Source organism: Corvus moneduloides, chromosome 2 (genome assembly GCF_009650955.1).
Source record: "Corvus moneduloides isolate bCorMon1 chromosome 2, bCorMon1.pri, whole genome shotgun sequence".
NCBI lineage: Eukaryota > Metazoa > Chordata > Aves > Passeriformes > Corvidae > Corvus > Corvus moneduloides.
The window spans coordinates 109,304,352-109,328,177 of record NC_045477.1 but is presented as its reverse complement, the minus strand read 5'-3'; the positions used below and the strand labels follow the sequence as shown (position 1 = coordinate 109,328,177).

At 40.6% G+C, this 23,826-nt stretch overlaps 2 protein-coding genes across 8 annotated transcripts in view; one reads left to right on the top strand and one right to left on the bottom strand.

Annotated features, from left to right (window-relative positions):
* Window positions 1-10,698, bottom strand: part of MBTPS2 (membrane bound transcription factor peptidase, site 2) — a 41,306-nt gene extending 30,608 nt beyond the window's left edge. The window contains exons 1-4 of one of the 2 annotated variants that reach the window (XM_032100813.1): window positions 10,031-10,335; window positions 9,127-9,324; window positions 5,411-5,559; window positions 3,585-3,723 (exon numbers count right to left, since the gene is read on the bottom strand). In XM_032100813.1, coding sequence (XP_031956704.1) covers window positions 3,585-3,710 — 126 coding nt within the window. In that variant the 5' untranslated portion in view covers window positions 3,711-3,723; window positions 5,411-5,559; window positions 9,127-9,324; window positions 10,031-10,335. Of the gene's footprint in view, window positions 1-3,584; window positions 3,724-5,410; window positions 5,560-9,126; window positions 9,325-10,030; window positions 10,336-10,450 lie in introns of those variants that run through there. The other variant, XM_032100812.1, reaches the window with a different exon arrangement.
* An 11,247-nt stretch (window positions 10,699-21,945) lies between these two features.
* SMPX (small muscle protein X-linked) overlaps window positions 21,946-23,826 on the top strand; it is a 40,381-nt gene continuing 38,500 nt past the window's right edge. For 3 of the 6 annotated variants that reach the window (XR_004238466.1, XM_032100807.1, XM_032100809.1), the window contains exon 1: window positions 21,946-22,092. The gene's annotated coding sequence lies outside the window, so the exon portion shown is untranslated. Of the gene's footprint in view, window positions 22,093-22,950; window positions 23,122-23,826 lie in introns of those variants that run through there. The other 3 variants (XM_032100806.1, XM_032100811.1, XM_032100810.1) reach the window with 3 other exon arrangements.

Below are 23,826 nucleotides of genomic sequence, written 5' to 3'. Positions count from 1 at the left end.
GCACAAAAGCCCCTCTCCCTGTCCTGTTTATTCACCACAGCACTGACCAAATGTGTCCTACTCTATATTAAGCTCAAGAAGTTTATAAAAATGTACACAGACTTCCACTCAAATGAAACAGGTTTGGCACTGTGAGCATTAGTTTATAATTTCCTGCAGCCAGTCATGTAGCTATAGAAAGGATCCTCCTTTCCAAAGAAAGTAATAAAAACTCTATGGCACTTAAAACAGAATGAACATGAGAAGTTCAAAAATGAGTTGACAGCTGAACAGTCAGTCTCCCTTCACTCTCCCTATACAAATCACAAGATTATCCCAGTTTACAGGGTCAAAAAGAAAAAGGTAATTTTCATCTGTTGTTCAGGTTTTGGTAGTCTACACATGGCAATTTAACCTTAAAAACCCCCACCTTGAAATGAGTACACTATTTTTATTTACCTAAGACACAATACACAGGCCCCTCATACTCTTCCTGTTGCTGTGGATTCCCACCACTCCCAGGTCTTTCACTGCGCTTCTCATGAGACACCAACTGCTTCCAGACAGGCTTCAAAGTGGCCACTAGTCAAAGCATAAGGACCCATCCCCTTCTTCCTCCTGATGGACCTTCAATACTGCTTGGTTCCGTTCCCCCTCAGCTCCTGGGCTGCAGTGGGATGATAAGGCCACTTCTGCTGCTTGCTCTAGGACATTTCTCCTGTCCGACCTACAGCTTTTTCCACTCTAGGCAGGCTGCACTCCAGTATAGTCACTAACAACTGATGTGAACATAACTTGAACTGCAATCCAGTTTCACAAAAGAGATGCTGTGGGCAAAAATTCCTGGCCTCTCTATAGAACTCTGTAAAAACCACCCTTGTGGAAAACAAAAGGCTGCATATCCCAGCTACGCAGGTTGAATTCTACCTTTGTTCAGTCCTGCACATTCCCCAGTAAAATGCATTTACCTACCCATGCAGCAGAACTTTACAAGAGGTTGTTGAGACAATCTAGCTAAAATAAATCCTTCAAAAGGATTCATTAATGTTAATCATCTCACAAATCTGTCTAGAGTGTGATCATGACCAAGGTATCTACCTAAACTGGCTCAACTGTGGTACCTCACAGCATGAAAGACAGCTACACTTTATTTGTTAAACATCATTGCTTGCACTACATCATCAGCTGGTGGCACTAATGCATCACTTCAGTGGTGTTGCCTCTGCTATGGGAGGACAGATGGCAACAGCAAGAGTTGCTATCTCAATTCCACCATGACTACAGCCTGCTAGAACACAGCACCAGATGCTTTCAGACTTTACGTCAAAGAAGCTATTTTAGGATTCACCTAAAACAGAAGCTACCTCTCATGAAGGGCTCTGAAACCAATAGCAGTATTTTGTTAAAAACCACACTGTCTTGTATTTTATGGCCTTCTGGAAATGCCTTTAGTAAAAGAAGATCCTTTGCTAGTAACTACTCTGCCTCTTTCCTACTTTTGTCAGTAGGCAACCAACACAAGAGGGGGCACCTGAAGAGAAACAGCCCAGTTACCTACAGACAGGTATTTTAAATCAAGTACATGACTGAACAAAATAGGAAGTGTACAAAAATCTTAATAAGATATAATCAGAACTGTTTCTCCCTCTCTCCACAGCCAGAGGCTAAAGGCTAAACAGGTTTATGCCATAGGCTAAAATTAAGTTTAAAAAGAAAAAGTGGGGGGTTGTTGTTTTTTTTTTAACTAATTCGCTCTCTTCCAGGCAGTCAAATACAAGTAAATAGTTTAAATGAGAAGGTCCTCCTAAGCCGTTCTTCACCTCTTTCCAACCACGTAAGTCTCTTTTTGGTGTCAATTTATACTAGCACATTCCCCTTAAAAAGAACATTGAAACTCGCTAAAGGCAAAATTACACAACTGTGACCATTCAGAAATGAAATAATGAGATATGAAAGGAAGAGAACCACAACTCAAATTAGGAGAAGTAACGTTATCCACACACATGGCATTACATTATCCCTATAAATTAAATTGTTTTCAGTGCCAGTCAATCCTTGGTTTGAATGCAGTGATATTGCCAGTAGGCAGTCACAGAGGAAATAATTCCACATTGAACTGTGAACATCATCCTGCTTTTCTGCTTTCATTGTTCCAGTTCACACCAGATTCATTCCAAAGGCTCATCTTTACTTTGGTTGTGTCTGTTGTTTCCTCCAAAAAGCAATATATTGTCAATGACCACTTCACTCTGGTGTCACAAAAGTGGATGGATCCATATAATGATCTTAGGAAATGAAGATGTAAAGGAGGCTTTCCTTACTCCAGAATGGTTAGGAGAGATCCTGTTGTAACGTAAATTACAAAATTTTCTGCCTCATCTTCAGCTCGTGCCCTCCTGGATGCACAGACTGCCCACTCCTATCTGCCCCTGGAGGTAATTCAGGAGCAGGCTCTGGACAGGGGACAGCAGTGGCAGTGACAGTGGTCCTCCCTCAGGTCTCACTGCCTGCTTTTGCCAACACATACTGCACTCTCTATATTCACCCTGCTTGTGTGGAACAGACCCAACCATCCAAAGGCACTGAGATTATGCAACATGCTTAAATCAGGCTTCCTGCACTCATGCCATTTTGTAAGTCTAGCTGCATGCAGTCAGTTTAGCATTTACAGGAAGGTCTGTTTTGTCTGCACACAATTCTCAACTTCTGTTCACTAGAATAGCTGAGTACTTAAATAGAGTAACGTGGCTGGGCACCTCTACTTTAAGCCATGTAGCAGAAGGCAGAGTAATCCCGTAAGACCTTCTGAATGTCTGGAAAGTGACCATATATTTTGGCCAGACTGCACTCTTGGTATAAAAAAGGTGACTAGGAATCCTTCCAGGTTAAAACTGTTGTATGGCAATGTCAGTTCTTCCATTACTGCCTTGTGAAGAGATTAAAAAGACAGCATTTGCAGTCTCTCCTATCCTGTGAAATACATTCCATTCTAAATCCATACAATATATTGTCCATAAAACAATTAAATATATCATTAGACTTTACGTAGATATTGCCAGAAGCAGCACTTGAAATTTCACATTGTAAATTAAGTCATAAGTCCTTGAAGAATCAAAAAATACTTCATCACTAATGAATCTTTGCTTCTACTATCACACAAAGCTTTTTGCCCTTCTTTCCTTTTCCACTGCTGTTTTGTATTGTATTAAAAGAAACAGAACTTGTGTTTTCTTGTCAATATGTATGAGCTCTGCAAACTTTAGGGTCACTAGAGCCTCTACACTGCACAGGTCACAGGAAGTGAGTTCTTAACTCAGTTTTATATTCTTAGTACTATAATTTAGGGCTTTTCAAAATTACTATCCAATTCCCACTCCTCAGAATTTTTAATATAAACTCTTCCACATTTGCCTTCATTTGCCCTTTTACTATACCCACTCCCCCATTTTTAAGGCTGGTAATACACCAGCGCATTTTCATCGAGATGAACATCAGGAGTTGGGTTATTCTTGCATGGGAATATTTAAGCATTTTATACCCCATAAAGAAGCTGCTTTAGATCTGTTCACAGCTCTCAAACAAAGACCCAAGGAGGGAACACTCACCACAACTTGCAGCATTCGATCATTTTGGGCTTTCGGAGCCTCAGTGAGCATTTGGGTCAGTGTTTGCAGCAGGGTCTTTCCCAGCAGAATAACAGAGCCAAACATGGCAACTATTCCAAACAGCATTCCTATGCTGAACCTACACAGAGAAGCAAATAGTTCAACAATGCACAGCCTCAAGAAAAAAAGGGTATAATCTCTGCTTTATAGCACAAGTTAGCACACAAAACACAGGGCAAAACTTACATGATGCAACCACAATTCATCAACAACCCAGTACAAAAATACTAGATGAAACTAGTAATAATAATAAATAGTAATAACACTAACAACATACATTGTCCGTGTTTAATAAATGTTTTACAGCCAAACCATATACTGATCAATTTTAAATACTTTTATTCAGTTACCCAATACGTGTAACTTGTCTGTAGCTATGAATATTTAAATTTATATGAATATATAAACATAACTAACAATGTATAATTGACCATGTTGCACCACACCATCACATATTTAGAGACCTGGATCAAATGATAGGGCAGCTTATGTACTTATATATATAAGCTTCTTCGGTACATTTTGCATCTTTTTCACAAACAATAAAAGGGGCTAAAGAACAATAAATGAGACAATCTGTTTTAAAGAACAACTAAAAAATACAACCGCAAGACCACACTAACACCAATTTCTTAAGCTACATTGTTCTTCTCACCAATTTATTTTCCATTAAAATCAATGTTGAAAATAATTTCAATTCATGTCACTCCACCTAGTGACAAATTTTTATTTAGCATTATTATTATTCTTAATTTACACTGTCCTATAGTTGAAGGATGTCATAACTTTTTTTTATAACTGGAACACTTCACCACCAGTCCTCCTTCCTCTCACAACACTGTAAGAGTTCTCTTATCATCCTTAATGGAGCTCACAGGGAATTAGTAGATTTATTTTAAGCAACATGTACTTGTAATGTTAATTAAAGACACTAGTGGAAACATTATACTGTAATAAATCATACACATTAAAAATTGTAATTGATATAGAGCTATTTCAGACTGATTATTACAAAATCATTACATACTAGAGAAACCAATATGAAGCAGACCTCTCTTTTATTATTATCTCACTGAGGGTAGCAATACAGGAAATGAAAAGAAATTCAAACCTTACTCACTTTATATTTTCAGAGCAGATACAAAGTAAAGCTAGGAAAGCAACTGAACAATAGTTTTCTAAACCAGTCCAGGCGCATCCATACTAAACCAGCCTACTTATCTACCCATTCCCAGCACTGTGCAACCTTAGCATGGAAAGGTGCGGGCAGATAAAAGACAGAAGGTGAGCAAGATGCTTCTGAGCAGGTATCGTTGCTGAATGTCTGGGCAATGACTAACTGCAGGGACACAACTGTCTCTGAGTACTTTGTAAACTCTAGTGATTGGGAAAGCTAAGTGTACAGCGTTGGAAGTGATTTAGGATCCGAGAAGCTGCTTTCAGATCTACTTCTGTATGCAGTATTGCACATAACAGCTGTACTCTTCAGAACTACGCATAGTTCAAACCACAGGTACAAATAGTTTAAGGATTTCTAGCTTTATAGTATCGCAATATGCAACCTGTATTACAACTATGTATTTTTTAGCAGAGGAGAAAGACTTACACTGGCACAGAACAATTAGAGCAACCACTCTAATTGGTTTTATCATTAGCCTATTAAAATAACCATGTCTATCCACTGCCCTTCTAATGCTGAAAGGCACCAATGTGGTTCAGTTGTTGACTCCGTATTTGACAGAAGAAAAAAGACACAGAATTTATACCATAAGTAGAGAAATCTGGGTCTCCATCTCCCCCAGTTGTAGAACTGGCGGTTGAAGAGAGCTGTTTGCCACCGCAGGTGGAAGGGAGAGACGCTCAAGCCGTACGTCAGCAGCCACTCCTCGTACGATGCCTTCAGAGAGTTGGAGGACTGCAAAGCAATGGAAAACCAGTTTAACCAAAACATTCTAGGAAGATTTTGTAATGTGACCAAGCAGTAAATGTGATCTGTTTATATAAAAACAGATGTATGGCTTCAGATAAATGTCCTACACATTATTTACGTTTTGACAAATAGGTAGATGTGACGTGTAACACGAAAAAGTTATGCCACTGTTTTTATGTCATTTGCAACAACTGTAGGTTTGTGAGAGAGATCAGGTATCCAGAGTTATCTGACAAACAAGATCTTCCATCATCTTTCCTAGTGTTAAATCACTTTCAGTAATTCTATCTTCTGGTTGGAAGGCTACAGACTGTTGATGCTATTCTTTCAACACGAAATTATATTCCAATAAACATTCTAAGAACTACAATAATGAAAAATACTTCTTTTGTCTTCAGCTGAAAAAAACTTTCTAATACAGGTGAGATATGACTCAGTATTGCAGATACCTGTTAGCAAGGATAAAAACGAGGTCATTTTTCAAATACAATAACGATGCCTAAAGAGGGTCTGAAATATCAGATCGTGCTAACAAAGAACCACAAGGAATTTAAAGTTATCAACCTGCATTGCAAGAGCAATTTCACTATAGTAACTTCCCAGCATTTCAAGATACTTCTAGTACTTCCAAAGATTTCTCTTGATGAGAAATGTGACCTGTAAACCACATGATGAATACTTATCTGCAGAATTATCTTGAATTACAGACCAGTAGACATGATTTTTGCAATTGCTAACTTTATATTATATGGCACCGGCACTCTCAGTAGGCTTTAGTCACCTGCTTCATGGAAGCTTGTGTCAGAAACCCAGATGAAGGAATGCTTTCCTTGGAGGAGAAAGAGGAACTCAGAGCTCAGGAAAAGCACACATGAGCTTTGAGCCTTCTGACACGGGGCAGTTCCCAAGGCAGGAGTGTCTCTGACACAATCCAGACAAGTCTTCGGAGCTTTCTGAACTGGAGCATTGTTCCCAAGGTTCCCTACGAGCAGCAGCACCTACTGAAGACATCCGGAATGTGTCGTTCACAACAGCCTCCCTTCTCCTCCCCCATGAGGAACTTCACAAGTTTCTGGCTGTTGTTCGTGGCTCTTTGAACAAATTTAGAACTTGCCAATTCCTTGCATTCCTCCTGCCCTGCACCACAGTGCTGGTGGGGATTGAGGATCTCATATTGCACAACTGCATTAACAGCTTTTCTCATTTTGTCAAATTAATTAAAACTTGAACACTAAAAGTTTATTTCAAGTAACAAATTTCCTCAGATGTGAGACCCGTTTACTTGAGTCACTGTTCATGTATCACCTATTATACCATTTATTCTTTCTGCCAATATATTTCTGTGTCACTTCCTTCTTCTTCACCCTACTGATTTCAGCCACATTTTTCTTCCATCAGCTGAGGGCACCAACAGGAATTTTCACTGTAATGCATTCCCATCAACACCACTCACTCCCTATGACACCCTAAGTTTAGTGTCCACAATCAGATCAGCTTTTGCTAATTTCAACAGAAGAGATCACAAAAATTATTAGACTTGCACACAATTAGTGATGTATAAGCCAAGGAAACCAAGAAAAAGACCTCCTCATATAATCTACTAGATAATTAAGAACAAAAATACATACATCATTACATACCTCTGATATGAGAAACTCTCTTTTGTGAATTAAAAACCCCCATCCTATTCATTCACACAGTCAAAAAAACCTCAAAACCACCCTAATACATTACTCGAATAAAGTTAACCATGTAAGTGTTGTCAATGTAAAAATACATTGACTTGGCACTTGAAAATGTGTTCCTTTTATTACATGCAAACCCCACTCTTTTTCCCTAGAAATGCCACAAATTCATCCCTTCAAATTCATTCCAACAACATCACAGCCCCATTGTATTAGCAAGACATAAACAAATATGAAGTTTTCCATGAGCAATATGGAATCACTGACCATACAGCTGTCAAATGTGGAAAAGAAAGGTACCAAAAGTTTTTCCTTTTGTATTTTCCTCACAAGTTGTGAAAACATTATTCATGATCACTAAATGACTGCAATCCTTAGCAAAATACACTAAAAAGCTCTTTGCAAACTTTTGCTCCTTCTGTCCTGATCCAGTGGGATCACCACATTATACATACACCTTCATGCCTGGTGTGCTTCATTTCAAGCTGCCTTCACACAGGCCTTGGCTGTGCTTCTTCGAGATCTAGGTGATCTTTGCTGTATTAGTTTTACTATAAAAGCAATACCTATTTATTTATGCAAGCCTTCAAAATACCAGACATCTGCTAAACACTCCAGGAGCTCCACTGGTATGTGCCAGCAAGCAGGAGTCCTTTACATTCTTCTTTACTGACAAAATCTGTTCAAGAGCTCTGAATCACTTCGGCTTCCTGATCTCAAAAGCTGAGAGCCAACCTTGACTGAATGTGTCTAACGCATCCAGTATTTCTCACAGCAGAGGAGGGACAACCTTCTACTCTTCCCTCATTCCTGATCCTTCAGGCAGAATGAAATGTGATGACTTAGGATGCTGGGGAGAAGGAATTTAGGGATCTGAGTGATTCCTCTTCCAGAATCCAAGCTTCAGTGAAAACGTTGGTGGCAGTGGTAAAATGAGGAGCAACAAGAGGGACTTAACATCCAAATTCCAGTTTGATTTGGTATAGCTTTAGTTTCCTAACACAAGTGTATCTTTTAATTCTAGCAATACGATAATATGTGGATTTATCTGGGCAAAAATACATTTATACACAGTTATACTTCCTATACTGTAGTCTAAGAGTCAGACTGCCAAATAAATTATCTAAAATCTGAACAAAACCAGTAAGGTAACAAACTGAGCAAAAGACATTGCACATTGAACAGGTTTACAGAATAAACACTAACTGCAAGTTACAGCATGCATCCTTCTCTCACCAAAAGTATCAACAGGAACATGCATGGCAAAGTGCTCCTACATTACTCTTCACTCACACTCTGTACATCCTCTTGGTGTAATTACACTCAAAGTGATCTGAGGTTTAAACAGGGCCTGCCTTTTGCTGTGGTTGCTAGCAGCCTTGGGCTGTGACTGTGGTAGGAGATTTACAGTATCAGCAGAAAAACAAGCAACCTGAGTTTCCTAATTACATAAGCCTGGTTATTTAATCCAGATTCTATTTCGACTGTGGTACTCACAGTGAAACCTACGATTGAGATGTACAACATGAGATCTACCAGTAAGTTCACTGAAACTCAACAGCTCCCACGTAATTCCTGATGATTAATAACCTTGGACAACTTTTAGTTAAAAGATCAGAATTAGAATTTAACTCCTGGACTCTCATGCTTGCTGTAGAATTCTAGGCATTCTCCCTTCTTTTTCAACATAAATCAGGCATTAAGCAGGCTGCAATGTAGGGTTTTTTTCCTCCCTTGCTGCTGCAAGAAATGCAGTGGCTCTCCTTACTTACAAAAGAGAATTATTTTATGGTCTAATGCAGAAAGAGATCTTCAGAATCTCAGAGATGCAAATCGTCTCAGCATCATGGCACAACAGGTCTGGTACCTGAGCTCAGTTCTTGCTTCACAGCCCAAGATTCTTCACCAGACACAAAGCTGCTGCCAAAAGAGAAGCAGCCTCCTGGCTGACCTTCCTGGTGTGTCTCACTGCAGTCACAGCACATTCTTCTGGTACCTGGCCAATCTTCTAATGCGTTTCAAAACAATTCTGTATTTTTTTTCCCAAATACTTAACACAGACTTGCTGTAAGAAAATTTGAGAAGTCTTCAGGTAAATGACTGTATTTATTATTGTCATTATGCACAGACTAATATTTTGCAATTAACAGCTCTCATGATTTACAGAGCTACATTTGCTCTCCAGTTAGCTGCAGGGGGAGACGCTTTTCCAAGTTTTCTCAGCACCTGAATTTTCTTGTATTTCTTCCTATATTTTACAGGAGTGACAAAATGAACATTTTTTACTTTCATATCACTATGTCTTATCTGTGTTGGCAGAAACAGATGCAGCTCCTGGACTGCAACATTAAGAATCACAGATCAAACCTTTTGTTCTCTCTCATATTTAACCAGCACACAGTTTACTTTGCATGCATTCTTTGTAATTTCAGTCATGTCTTAAAAATCATACCTCGGAATCTTTAAAAAAAAATCAAAACAATGCCACACCACTTAATGAAACTTGAGCAATGCACGGATGCATCCCAGATATAACAAATTATGTCTTGGTGTATTTTCTCTTTAAACCTTCCCCCCTACATCAGGAAGAAAAGGACAAATTCTCCAAGGATCAAAATTTATTTCTTTAAAAAAGTAATTGTATCGAGTTCTGTCTCAACTTATTTTTCTCACTAAAACTAAAGACATTCAAAAGAAAGAAATACGCATTAATTTTTACATTTTTAGAAAAACCATCATTATAAGGCACATACTCCACACCGCAAACTTACAAGGTTGCCTTTTAGGTTTTTTTAAGTATAATAACAATTAAACTCCAGATAACACATTAAAATGCCACGGAACTGCTGAAGCAGTAGATTAAAAGCTGACTTCCTTAACTTTCGGCAGATTTGGTCCTTTAACACAGACCGAAGCCCGTGCAATCTCCTGGGAGGCGTTTTGAACCCAGCGCCGGGCGGAAGCAAAACAGGCGCTGCCTGGGCCCGGCTGCGGGCGGGGAGGCGCGTCTGGGCCATGGATCGCCTCAGCTGCCCGAGACAGCGCAGCAGGCCCGGGCAGGGCGGCGGCCCCTCCGCCAGCCCGGGCACGGCAGCGGGGCCCGGGGCCGCCGGGGGCTCTCGGCGGGGTGGGGAACGGGACTGCTTCTGCCTCCTCCCGGCCCCGTCCGGCTCTGCGCCCTCGGCCCTCACCTTGAGCAGCGTGTCCGCCAGGTACACGGCGCACCACCCGCCCAGCACGGTCACCACCACCGGCACCGGGATCATCGCGGGCCGGGCCGGGCCGCGCCTCAGCGGGGCAGCCCCGGAACGCAACCTGCCCGGAACCTTTCTCCGATCGGCTCTACTGCCCGGGCGGACGCTTCCGGGCAGCGCGTCGAGCGAGGGCAGGTGGCGGCATGACGTCACGGCCCGGGCGCGCGACAGCGTTAGGGGTCGTTAGGGCGGGGCGCGTGCGCAGTGGGGGCGGGAGGGGCGCGGGGCGGCGGAGGCTGAGGGCGGAGGCTGAGGGCGGAGGCTGAGGGCGGAGGCTGAGGGCGGAGGCTGAGGGCGGCGGAGGCTGGGACACTTCTTCCTGCCTTGGCTGGATTTACCCGAGCTGCGGCGCCCTGCGGGTTCTTTGCGGAAGATCCATTGACAACGATCCGGAAATTGCGCGGGAGAATAAAAGTCGTTTGTGGTGGCAAGATCAAAGCCGGTTGTGGAAGTGCTTCAGTAACGAGAGAGGAACAAGATTCCCTTTAACTGGTGACGTTCTGTCAGAAATTCAGCACCGACCTCGTTGCACAGTAAAATCATTCCTTGAGGCTGCTTGTGAGAGTGGCTGTGTTTCCTTCCCAGGCCACTGTCTGCTAATTCTCCGGCCGTGTGCCGGTATTGGGTCTGGCTGACATGGAGTTCATTTTCCCACAGCAGCCTCACATCTTTCAGGGGTACCTACAAAGATGTTGATAACACACCGGGGTTTTGGCACAGCTTCAACACTTGTCTCTCCGACATTCTCCCCACCAGTGGGCTGGGGGTGGGCAAGGTCCTGGGAGAGGGTACTACTGGGACAGCTGGTCCAAATTAACCAAAGGGATATTCTATGCCGTGTGGCATCAGATATAAAAAACTAAGGAAAGGAGGAGGAAGCATTTGTTATTTGTTTGACTTCTAGAGCAAGTGAGGTGAAACAGCCCTGGGCAGTCCCTCATCGTTGGCACTTGCAGGTGCAGAGCAGTAATTGAACTAGTAGTCGATGCTGGCTTTCACTTGTTCTGTTTGCTCAGTTTCTTTGTCTTTCAACTCAGGGATTGTCTTCCCCCTACGTTTAGATTTTCTATCATCCTAACAGCCCTACTTTTTGATGGAAGCTGTTCATGTTGACTGATGCCTTTTGAGAACTTTGGAAAGACCTTCATTTGGACACAAAAGCTGACTAATTACAGGAAGTGCATCCAGCCCTGCATGCAACAGAATTTGAGTTTATGCACTGACATAGATGACTTTGAGATGTGCCCAGCATCTAAAAGGAGTTACAAACAGTCACAGAATATTGAGATCTGATAATGATTTTTTTCTGCACTGGTTCCCAGTCTAACAAATGCAGCAAATTATGGAGAAATTATGCAAATATGGTTTATTCTAGACCTTATTAACTGAAAACTCAAGTTGTTCCATAGTCCAACATGAATTTAATATAAATGTACAGACTCTAAAGCAGTGGTGGTCTTCAGAAGCAGTGGAGAGGAATTGCATTCAAACAGTTGAGAACACAAGTACTTTAACTAGTGTCATACCCTTACTGAAATAAAGCAAACTAAAATGGATGTGTTTAAATGAACCAGTTGATAAACAGGTTTTGTAGCATTATTGTATTTTCACTTCTATATTCAGTGTACCATAAAAATACAGACTTGAATTTTGTTGAGTTTTCATAGAAATTGGAAGTGCAACTAAAAAAGGAATGAAAATAAAATACACAGTCTATATTTTATTGCTGGAAAGTTTATCTCCAGAAAATAAACAAAAGTAAGAATTTTCTAGAACACAGAAGATGGATATTCTGAGAGACTGCCAGCCCCAGAGTTCTGACTTGGGTAATTTGAGCGGACGTTTTGCCCATGGCAGAGAGGCAAAGTTTATCCTTGTTCCCATGGAAGTAAATTGTTGTGGACTGTGAAGTGTTACGTGGAGTGGTTGCATTTTAAAAGTAAAGGTATTCAGGATCAAAGATTTCCACTTTAAAATGGTTCAGGAGGTAGCACAGATACTGATACACACTTTACCCCTGCTTGGTTTTACTTAGAGCCAGATATTAAGCTGGAGCAGTGGCCAGAGCAGAATGCCCCGCAGTAACCACATGAGTGCACAGTGTCCACACGCTGTTACAGAGCAGTTCAGCTGTCAGAGTTTCAGGGGTCACAGCTGAGGGGTGCATCAGGGGAGGGCATGGGCGGACCTCAGCAGGGCAAGCATCAAGGATTGTTGGAAAAGGTTAAACATCAATTATCATTCAAGAGTATCTAAGTCCATGCAAAAAGGTTAGACAGAAAAAATATACTCATAAGCAATACTACTAATTAAATATAATTTCTCAAGTAAATACCAAACCGAATCTGTTAATAATACAGTAATTAAGATATTATCAAATTCGTGATTTAATATCATAGGTATCTTTTTGTAGACATGGTAAATATATCTATCTTAAGATTAATTATCGGTATGTCTAATAATTAATCTCTTCAACTTTGATCTGTTATTGAAGTAGATATGTGATTATTCAGATGTTACTATAGAAGACACATTGGAAAATAAAAGTAGAACTAGCCTGAACAGCACCATCAAAAACCCTGATGTTAGAGGAGTTTGCAGGGTTTCAGGGAAATTGTACCCAATTGCAGTTCATCACAGGCTCAGACCTAAAATCAGCTAAGATGTTGATTTTGTCGAGGAGAGGTTGTAAATTTTGTCAGTTTGAAGACACTACAATCAGAACATGAATTGATTGGATAAGTGTTTGAGCCTCAGGGAAAGAAAATGGGATTTTTGATATGTTCTGCGTAGTCTTCATCTCTAGATGGCTGGTCATGGAGATGAGCTAAGGACAGGAGAGGACAGCTGGGATAAAACGGGACTCTGCAAATGGTTATGTGCCAGTGTAGCTTAAAGTGAAGGGGTGGTTTCACAGAGTACATGAATGTTTCCAGAATGAGCCTCCAAGCCTAGCTTTATTTAAAGTACAGAGTAGAATTTAAAGTACAGACTAGAATGCATGAAAGAAGGAATCCATGGGTAAAGATGAAATAGATGGTCCATTAAGCACTTCTGCAGGGTAGGAGATTGCTTCTGGAGGAAATAAAGAGATCAGAATAAAGAAATATGAGACACAAAAGGAGACATACAGAGACTGGCACACTACAGAGATGTGTGTACTATTGGTTGTAAAAGTATGAAGGAAAAATATGTTTTCATTATTTTACTAATATTACTGTATAAAAAAATCTCTGTATAGGGGAGAAACTCAGGTAATGGGGATTATGGAGATATGTTATATGTATGATCTTTTAAACTGAAACTCAGACAAGAAAATAAAAAGATCCTTTCATCTTTGCTCTGCTTAAAAAACGTAAGAGCAGAATGTTACACAATTTTATTGGTTTGGGTGTTTTCATGTTCCAATTACAGTATGAAACAGTCTAGCTTTATTTAAATAGAAATGAGGTCAAAATACTCTGTTAAGGTTCAGGATTTGTTTGCAGTATTTAACCTGGTTACCAAAAACACTTGCTGGAAAGATGGGATTTCAATTCTTAAAACAAATGGCATTTTTTCTAAAGTCACTACCCCTATGAAAACATAGGTAAAGGAGAAGCACAAGTGTTCCTAGAAACACACCTTTACTAGATTATTCTGCAAAACACAGTAGTCGTACATGCTTTTTCACCAGTTGTTTCACGGTGTTGGTCTATAGCAAAACAAATGATAGGTTTTCCTTATTTGCTGTCAGTTTGCAGCCTTTACCCATCTGTTAACTCTGTTAGGCAAATCTCAGCTGGAATTACATCTAAAAGAGGTTCCTCTAAAGCTGTTGCGCTCCAAGGAGAAGTAAGTATCAGACTTTAAAGAAAAGCAAAGGAAATGGTGAAACTTGAGACATGTGGCTTGAATATTATTCTAGAATACATTTCCAGAGGAATACTAGTTTCAGGCTTATACTGACCATTTTAGATTATAGTCTTGCTTGTACCCTCTGTAAGCATTTAGAAGTTATGAATGAGGAAAAGCATGGAATATCTACTGGAGAACAGCTCTTCAGCATTAGCTCTTACGTTGGGAGCCCTTTACAACTTTAAAAGTCTATCCATGAAAGTGAGTTTACCTAAATTACAGGAAATAAAGGGCTTAGTGAAGGAGGAGAGCATAAAAGGGCATAATATCAAACAATTGTTTCAAGGTTTGGGGGATTTTTCTGCTTTAAATTACCTGTAAAGTTCCTATGGACACAATCCCCTTATTCTACTGCGGAATGCAAAATAAATAGAATAGTTTCAGTCTAACAGGTATTGTTTCATGCTTACTGTAACCTGAAATAAATGCACATGATAGCGTTAAACCTATCAACTTTTAACCCCAAAACCTGTAGGGCAGCCTTAAACCCTAGGAAAAGAAGTGGCCTTAGCATGAAAAGTCAAAGTGAGGTAACAGTTTGAGACAAAGTAGTTCATAGTTTCATAGGCTGTTAAAGCCTGAAGCATTTCTGTTCATGGAAGCATAGATAGGGTTGGGTTGGGAGGGGCCTTAAAGACCACCTAGTTTCAATCCCCCACCATGGGCAGGAACACCTTCCCCTAGACCAGGTTGCTCAGGGCCCCATCCAGTCTGGATTCATCTATACATGTGTGATACTTGGCTGTCTAACAATAGGAATGTCTTGCACAGGATGAGCTGGTGAGGATATCCCCGTAACTGTCCACTTGGACTGTACAGATGGCTGAAGGAGCTCCTGAATTGCTCCATCATGCAGCATGGCACTCAGTTAAACCAGCACTGATTTTGTTCTACCTCAAGGACAGAAGTGAGCAGCTTTGTGATTGCACAGCACTGCACACAGTGGATAAACTAATTTTAACTGGTGTCCCAGTACTACAAATCCACTCTGCCCCTTGTCAGCCAGAGCACCAGAACTATCCATGACGAAAGAGTGGGTTTGCCTTACAGAGACCACTTTATGTTAGGAGCCTAAGCTAAGAACATTTCCTTTCTTACTAATAAAAATAAATGGTTTGAGAGTTGACTGCAATAAAGCTGTGAACGTCTTCATGGATACTCTAGTCAGAGCATAAAGATATGCTCACCAAGAGCTGGTGGGCAAAGGAAACACAGAGCAGTCTGCAGTTCTCAAAAGTGATTTCCAAGACAAATTATTTTCAAGCATCACTTTTAGCTCCAGATCTTGAGAACTGAACTGTGCTTTGAAGAGCCACCCCTGTGTTGCACAGCCAGAGGACACAGAGTGAAACAGCTTAATATAGTTTATTTTTCCAGACTTGTTTCTATCCTTGTGTAGAAGATATTGCCTGTCCACAACTCTAATTCATATGGGTGTAAAGTGAGATGTGAAGATTTTAAAAACTCCTTCATGTAATTTCCTAAGAGAAACACTTTTTAGTCCTGGAGATTTGATATTTTATTGGAAAACATCAATGCCCAATGGAGCAGTGGGAGGAATTGTCTTTCTGTGCTAACACTGAATTCTTTTGGCAATTTCTCTCTGAAAATCTGCAATATTTGTATGGCAGAGGCCTCAGATAATTGAAGAATGTTCCTGTAGCAGATTTGATTTAATAAAAATAAGGTTAGATAGAGGTCATGTTTGACTACTTGATAGGTAGGTATAACTAGTAGATTTATTCATGTGTTCACCATAGAGAGCATTCCTTCTTAATGCCCTTATTTTTTCAGACCTTTGGAGGTGTGACAAGGTAAGGATTTTTTCCTTATGACTCTTGAGAACTAAGGGAAGTGCCCTGATATTGATTCAAACTTTAAAAATCTTCACACCCACGATTTAACCGTCTTTGTCTTTTATTTTCTGTTCAGCAGGTACAAACCAAAGATAGCAACTGATAAATCACATATAATTCAGCAGGTTGGTGCAGTTGTCCTTGAGTTTGGTAATTTTTTATCTAAAGGCAATAATTTATTTATAATGTCCTTGAAATTCTGCTCCTGCCCATTTCCTCATCTTACTTGTTCTGGGTGCATCTTTCTACCAGACAGATTTTTCATGTCTCAGACATGTATTTCTTTCCTCTCAATATGCCATTCAGATGAGAAATCATCAGAATTTAGTCGCTGTTCTCTTTGTTAGACTAGAGATGATTGTGCTAACAGAGGGACCACAGCTGCAATTTTTTGTCATGGTTTATTACAAAAGATAAATAAATTACTTTCTGTGGTGCTGAGTCCCCAAGTCCTCTGGTATATCTGTACCTAGTTCTCATACGTATCTCTGGGTTGAGTCAACAGCAAAATGCCTTGCTGCAGTCAGGTAAGGTCTTAATCTGACAAGATATACTAGTGCACAGCTGATGTGATCAACTGATGGGGATGGGCATCATCAAAATAAGTGTGTGATGGGATTGAAAAAGATAGTACATGATTACTTGAATTATTCTGATCTGTGAAAACAATTAGTAGTCTCTCTGTTGAAAGTTTCGACAGTGATTGTCAGTTCCTATTTTGTCAAAATTGCTTGCTGAGAACAGTATCTCATGGTGCAGTGTCATGCTTTTGTTTCTTTTCCAAATAATTGTGAATCGTTACAGTAGACAGGATGTTTACAAAAATCAGCATGTAATTTAAATTTCATATTCAAAATCTGCCATTAGCCTTGCTCTTTCTTATGCTATCAGCTCTGCCAGATACACTGGTTAAAGCTGACCAGGAGAAAAGTGGAAACAAATTTGTTGCTTGTACATCATCATCATCATCATCATCGTCATTATAATCATCATCATATTTCAGTTACCTAAAACATTTAGGTAACTAGAAGTTCTACACAATACAAAGGAACAGAGAGTATGGCTTTTGGGTAATGGTGGTCAAAGCTATGATGTTCTAGAATTTGTATGGGTTATATTCATAAGGCAGTTTTCAGAAGTTACTACAAATTCGTAGATGATGCTAACAACACTATTAATGATTCTGTAACTCTGAAATTCAGAACAAGGTCACTGCGCGCCTTTAACGAGACCATCTCCTTAATACAAGGCTAATTATTTCTCTATGGAACAGTCTGTGATCATAATCATCGTGCTTTTCTGTGGAAAAGAAAGAGAGCATGCTGGAGTTTAATTATTATTTAGTAGCCTAGAAATGCCACAGAAACAAAATAAGCTAATTTAGATTTGTATTTTATTGATTTCCTGCCTATTAGACAAACACTTTTGCATGCTATTTTATGTCATTCATTATTTAAATAACTTGATGTTATTGTTGTTGGCATAACTATACAAGTAGAAACTCAAGAGCAAGTTCTTGATTTTTTTCTTGATATTAAGAAATAAAGATTGGGCAAAATGGGGAGAAGTAAACAACCAGTAGATGATACTTCCTCAAACAATTTTTCTTCTGACAAAATCACTGAGGTTTGATACTCTTTCTGCAAGCTAGGATTCAAAGTTGTTTTCTGTTAAAACCAAGCATAGGAATGGTTTGTGATGCCTGGGAAAATTGGTAGCTCCACTGTATTTTAAATTTCTGTAGTTCTGTCTGACTGCATGTGACTGGGTACCATTACTAAAAGGCTCTGCGTTTCATCAAGCCTATGGGCCAAGTCATTGTTGCATGGATGCATTTTTACTAAGAGGAGAGAGCCCAAAAATACAAATAAAATCTGAGTGAATTAGAAAATGGGTGGTGAGTTTGGGTTTTTTTTCACTATCCTCTGCATTAGTCCTCTGATAAATCTGTCTGATAGCAGGTTTCTTATTTTTACATCTTAGTCAGTAATTCAGGTGTGTTGAATGAAGAGAATAGTTATACTGGTTACACTGCAACTTTGGTTTTCATATTCTTTATCAAAAAATTCAAATGAATGTAAAGATAGGAATTAGTTAGCCAAATACTTAGTATCGTGGACCCACTATTCTTACCTGATAAAAAACTGTAATTTATGTAGTCAAGATTAAGACAGAGAAGCAAAGTTTTGCATTGCTAAAGGTCTATAATATGTTGCTACTACATGGTAATTTAAAGCAAAACTCCAGAAATATATTTTTTAGCTTTTTACTTTAAAGAAGTCTTACTTCAAGTGAGCAGAGGTTGTGACTTCTTATGTGTGGACTTGAATTTTCAACTGTATTACACTGTTTGCATTACACTAAAACATTGTGGGCTACATTAGAAAAAAATTCTTTTGGGATGCTCAGGGAAGTTTTGTCTGTGCTCATGAGGTTTCTCAAAAAGCAAAACATTTACGTAAGTGTATTAAGTAGTGACAGGTTTAAAAAACAGTTCTGACATTATGCAGTGAAATATCTCAGTGGAGAAGCAAGACACATACACATTTCTGTTAACCATCAACTTCACTTTCAAAACTAGTAAGTTGTGCCAGGAAGCATATTAATTAGACAAGCTTCTACCAATGCCACGGAAGTCTATTTTTAACTATATTGGGATTTTATACTTCATATAAATGCATTTCTACTATGTCTGTTGTATCTCTATACACAAGACATAATAATTTTATGCCATGTGTGTCAGTGTACAAGGCCTAACTTGCCAGACACTGAATCCATCATCTGAAATGCACTTATGCCTCATTATTTACTTACAAATTCATCTGCTGCATGTATTTAACAGATGACTCTGGAAGTCATGGGGCTGTGCATCCTAGAGGTTATTCAACAGCAATGATATGCTGCAAAATAATGCTAAGAGTGACTATTTTCCCCTTCAAAATCTACTCAGATCTGCATTTTCTGATATTAGTGATAAAATTTGAGTTTACTCCTTTTATCTCCACAATTTAATACAATTCAGGTGTGATAGTTACTGGGTGTTAGGTAGGTGACAGACTCTTTTCCTGTTTACTCATCACTAAGACTATTACTTGTCACTGCTATGAAAATTTTTTGAAGGGAGTAGTATTGAGCTGGTATTTCTTAGGCATATTTGCAAGATGAAGATTGTAAAATCTAAACAATGGCCTACCTTTGCTAAATAACAGCACATGGAAGAAAGAACTCTGTGTTCAAGAGCTAGTTTGTAATATTACTATTGTAATATAAACTGAAATAAGTTAAGGTATAAGACCATGTTACAAAAACATACTGCCTCTTCCATTGCCTTCTGGTACTTTTGTTGTAAATATGAACCTTCAGAAGGAGATATGTAAAGTCACTTAGCTGATTCTGGCTTTGTTTTAATGTGGTCTCGACCACTTGGAAGGCAGGGCCTTAGACTGACTGCAGACACCTCTGTTCTAGCCAAAGAACAGCTCTGTGAGCCCTGTTGCGACCTCCAGCACGTTTCAAGTGCAGTAATCCTCTCATGCCTCAAAATGTTTGACAACAGCCATAATCGGCCTTACTGAGGAATAGTCCAAGGGGTCTCCTTGGACTGAGCTGATTGCTATATGTACATCCATCAGTCCTGACCTACACAAATGAATGTTGTGCACCTAGTTCTGAGTCGTCCATCTTGTTGTGGCGACTTGGGAAGGGGGTGGCTATAAGGAGTCAGCAATCTCCCAGGGCAAGTCATCAGCTTTATCGGCTTCCAGATGACAGCATTTTTGGGAAAGAGGGCAGTGGAGAGTGAGTCAGGCTTAATGAAGCAGCCTGCTTGGTCATCTTCCTCTCTGAGATACTTGAAATGAAAAGAATCAGTCATCAAATGAGTTAAAGGGAGATCCTCTCTGAAATCACTATCCCAGCCATGAGTTGTTACAACTAATTGCCACCCAGGGGGACCTTGACAGGCTTGAGAGATGAGCCTGTGCAAACCTACTGAAGTTCAGCAAGGCCAGGTGTAAGGGCCTGAATTGGAGCAATCCTAAGCACAAGTATAGGCTGGATGAATGGATTGAGAGCAACCCTGGGAAGAAAGGCTGGAGGTGTTTGCAGGCAAAAAGCTCAATACGACTTGGCAGTGTGCCCTTGCAATGTGCCCTTGCCCTTGCAGCCCAGAAAGGCAAGCACATCCTGGGATGCGTCAAAAAAGGTGCGACCAGCAGACTGAGGGAATGATTCTCCTGCTCTACTCTGCTCTTGTGATATCCCACCTGGAGCACTACATAACAGGTCTGGGGTGCCCAGCATAAGAAAGATGGGGACCTGTTGGAACAAGTCCAGAGGAGAGTCTCTAAGTTGATCAGAGTGCTAAAGCACCTGTTTTCATGAAGACAGGCTGAGAGAGTTTGACCTGTTTGGCTTAGAGAAGAGAAGGCTCTGGGGTGACCTTCTAGCAGCCTTTCAGTACATAAAGTTGGCTACAAGAAGAGAGGACTGGAGAGGGACTTTTCACAAGGGCTTGTAGTGATAGGACGAGGGGGAATGACTTCAAACTGAAGGAGTGCAGGTTTAGATTAGGTATTAGGAAGAACTTGTTTGCTGTGAAGGTGATGAGGCACTGGGACAGGTTGAGAGAGGTTGTGGACTCCCTGTCTCTGGAGGTGTTCAAGACCAGGCTGGATGGTCTTGATGAGTAACATGGTCTAGTGGAAGGTTCCCTGCGCAGGGCAGGGGTGTTCGAGCTAGATGATCTTTAAGGTTCCTTCCAAAGCAACTCCTATGATTCTGTGATTCTTTGATAAATGTCTTTAGCACTAATTTTGAAAGTTGTTGTTCTCCTAAAAGTGGCAAGTAGCAGCAGCAAGTGGCCAGTACAGTATTGCTCATAAGGATGCTGCTCTTGTCACCATTACTGGTGTGGATCTGGTGGAGAACAGGTACAGCAGAGGAGTGAGGAAGAGAGAAATTCATTCTTGTGAAGATGCACAGATGACCAGAAATCTGTGCTTCTGGAAGTAGAAACCTCAGGATATGCCCCACACACAACTTTGAGATCTCCATCAATAGCCCTCACTAAGACAACACTCCAGCCAGCACGAGCACAACTGTGTGATTCACAAACACACACACACACACACGCTCTTCCTTTGGCTTTTCTTCATCCCCATGCCTACAGGCTCAGCAGCTGGTCGCTATGGCCTCGCATGCTCTGGAGCCCTTCCCTGTGAGCAGGGCTGTCCTGCGTGGGGGAAGGCTCTGCCAACACCCCAGGGCAGCTGCTGTGTGAGCTTGCTCCCGAGGCAGCAGCAATGCGGTCACGTTGGTGTGTCATTCACCTCCCCTAGATAGTTCCTCCGAGGTGACTTCTTCATAATTACGTCTCCATAATTATTTCCTTCTCCAGTGTGGCGTAGGCAGGCACGCACTGCCCCAAATGCCATGGGAGGAGTTGTGCATTACCTACTACCGCTGTATGCCTGGCACTTGGGAAAAGCCTGGAATGACAGGGAGAGGGAGGGCAGGAAAAGGACCTAAAGGTGTGTTCCTTCAACACCTCCTGCTTGACAGTTGAGCCCTGCTTTTACCATGGTCAAGTGCCACAGGGGACCAAGTTACAGGGTGAATCAAACTCTATATTTAGGAAGAACAACTGGAAGCTATGACAGGAATTCCCTTTTACACTTCGCTCCTCTGCTGAGTCCTGCTCCAGCCTGGAGCAGCACTCAGTGCCGTCCAGGCTGAAAGCATCGGAGCTATTTCAGACACATTAAAAGGGTCACAGTCAATACCTCAGCTGGTAGAAGAAGGTACCTCTTTCAGCATCAAAAGGAGGTGTGCATACTCACTTGACGGTTTGGAACTTTTTTTGTATAAGTAAATAAATTAGCTAATCTTGAAGGGGTCAATTAAAGTCTTGAAAGACCCTTATGAAAACTCTTTAGTAAGTGTTCTGAGTTTACTGCAATAGTTGCGGGTTTCTGCCTATTTTAATGTCTCGTGCAGTGTATCAGAGTATTCAGAGCAGATTGCTATTGCTTCATAGTCTGTGGGGATCTTTAAAGATTTTAAACAGAAAGTCACTTAAATGCCTTGTGACTCATAAGAACTGTGTATGAGCTTGAATACTGTAGTACATAGGAAGATGGTTGTTGTTTTCTCTATGTTTGTTATAGTTAGTGAAATATTACATTATGGTTTTGATGTAAGAGAGGTTTCTTTCACTATTCTTAACAGGCAACTGTAGCAAAGATTATTGTGATGTATTACAGAAAATGTGACCACATTTGCCTAGAGCTTATAGTAAGTTTTCATGTAACAAGCTGAAAGCTGCAGGGTAGCTTTCATTGTACTGTCTGGGTAGTGTAGTTCCTGTCAAAGCCTTTTAATAAGATAATACACTGCAGTTCTGTCTCCAAAATACCCATTGTGCTTGATGCCGTGCATGTGGCAGGGGGAGAGGACAGCTTCCAGCTGGGGCAGGGGGAGGGCTCTTGCTGTTGTCTGTGTTCTACTGTACATCTCTTGTGTGCATTACAAAAGATGGCATTATGATATCTCATCGTATTTAAAGCAAATTGAATAAATCAGCTTATTATCTTGCTGCAGCCCTGTCAGAAATTATTTTTAGCAGAGAGACAGAAGATAGGTTCCTTTGTTTTACAAAGTTTCACTTCAAAACACTCATTTATTTCACTGCAGTAGTCCTGTATTTCTGCTCATGAGTAGTCCTGCTCATGAGTACTTTCACTGCAAATCAAGGGAATTTGCAAGGGAAGTCTGCCATAAACCAGCTCCAGATTGAGCTAACATTGCCACTGCTTTCTAAGTTTGGCTCAGCATGCAGCCCATAAAAGGTAAAAGGTAAGGTGTGGGGTGGCCAAAAAGACACCGGGGAATACAGGCTGCCTGTCTGCGTTTCTCTGCTTGCCAGAGATGTGAAATCCTGCTGTGGAAATAAGGGTGAAGTGGGATTTTTTCAAGTTTGCAGAGCTGATTGGAATACCAGAAATAACTTAATACAATCAGTGCAGCACTCTTGACTCTCTCTGAGACACATGGTGAAAGAACAAAGGAATTTATAAAAATTATCTAATCACTTCTGTAATGGATAGTTCTGTAATCTAAGGTCTATTTTCCTGTGATTGATGGTCAGTATTGCTCTGTAAGGAAATTCAGGGAAGGAAGGCAAGGGGAAAGAGCCAGAGATCTATTTTTACTCAGTAGTGTGCTGTTGTCCTGATTTCTCTGGCGGTAATGAGGACAGCACGGTCTGGTCGGAAAATCACCTCCTCCAAAAGCAGTCCTACACAATTGTATCATGCATCCATCTTTAGGAACTGGTGTCTGATTGCAGTAATTTTGAACACTGACTGCTTGTGAACCCAGAGCACCTCGCTGAGGAGCACTACTGCTGTGCTTGTTTTAAAGCTGAGGTTCAGGGTAAATCCTTGCCATTTATCTCTAAGTGGCCCAAGAGGCTTGTATGGCTGTTTTTGCAATGCACGGGCATGCAAGATGAAGTTCATCTTGGCAAGAATTTCTTTGTAACAGTGCTTGGGAAGTAGT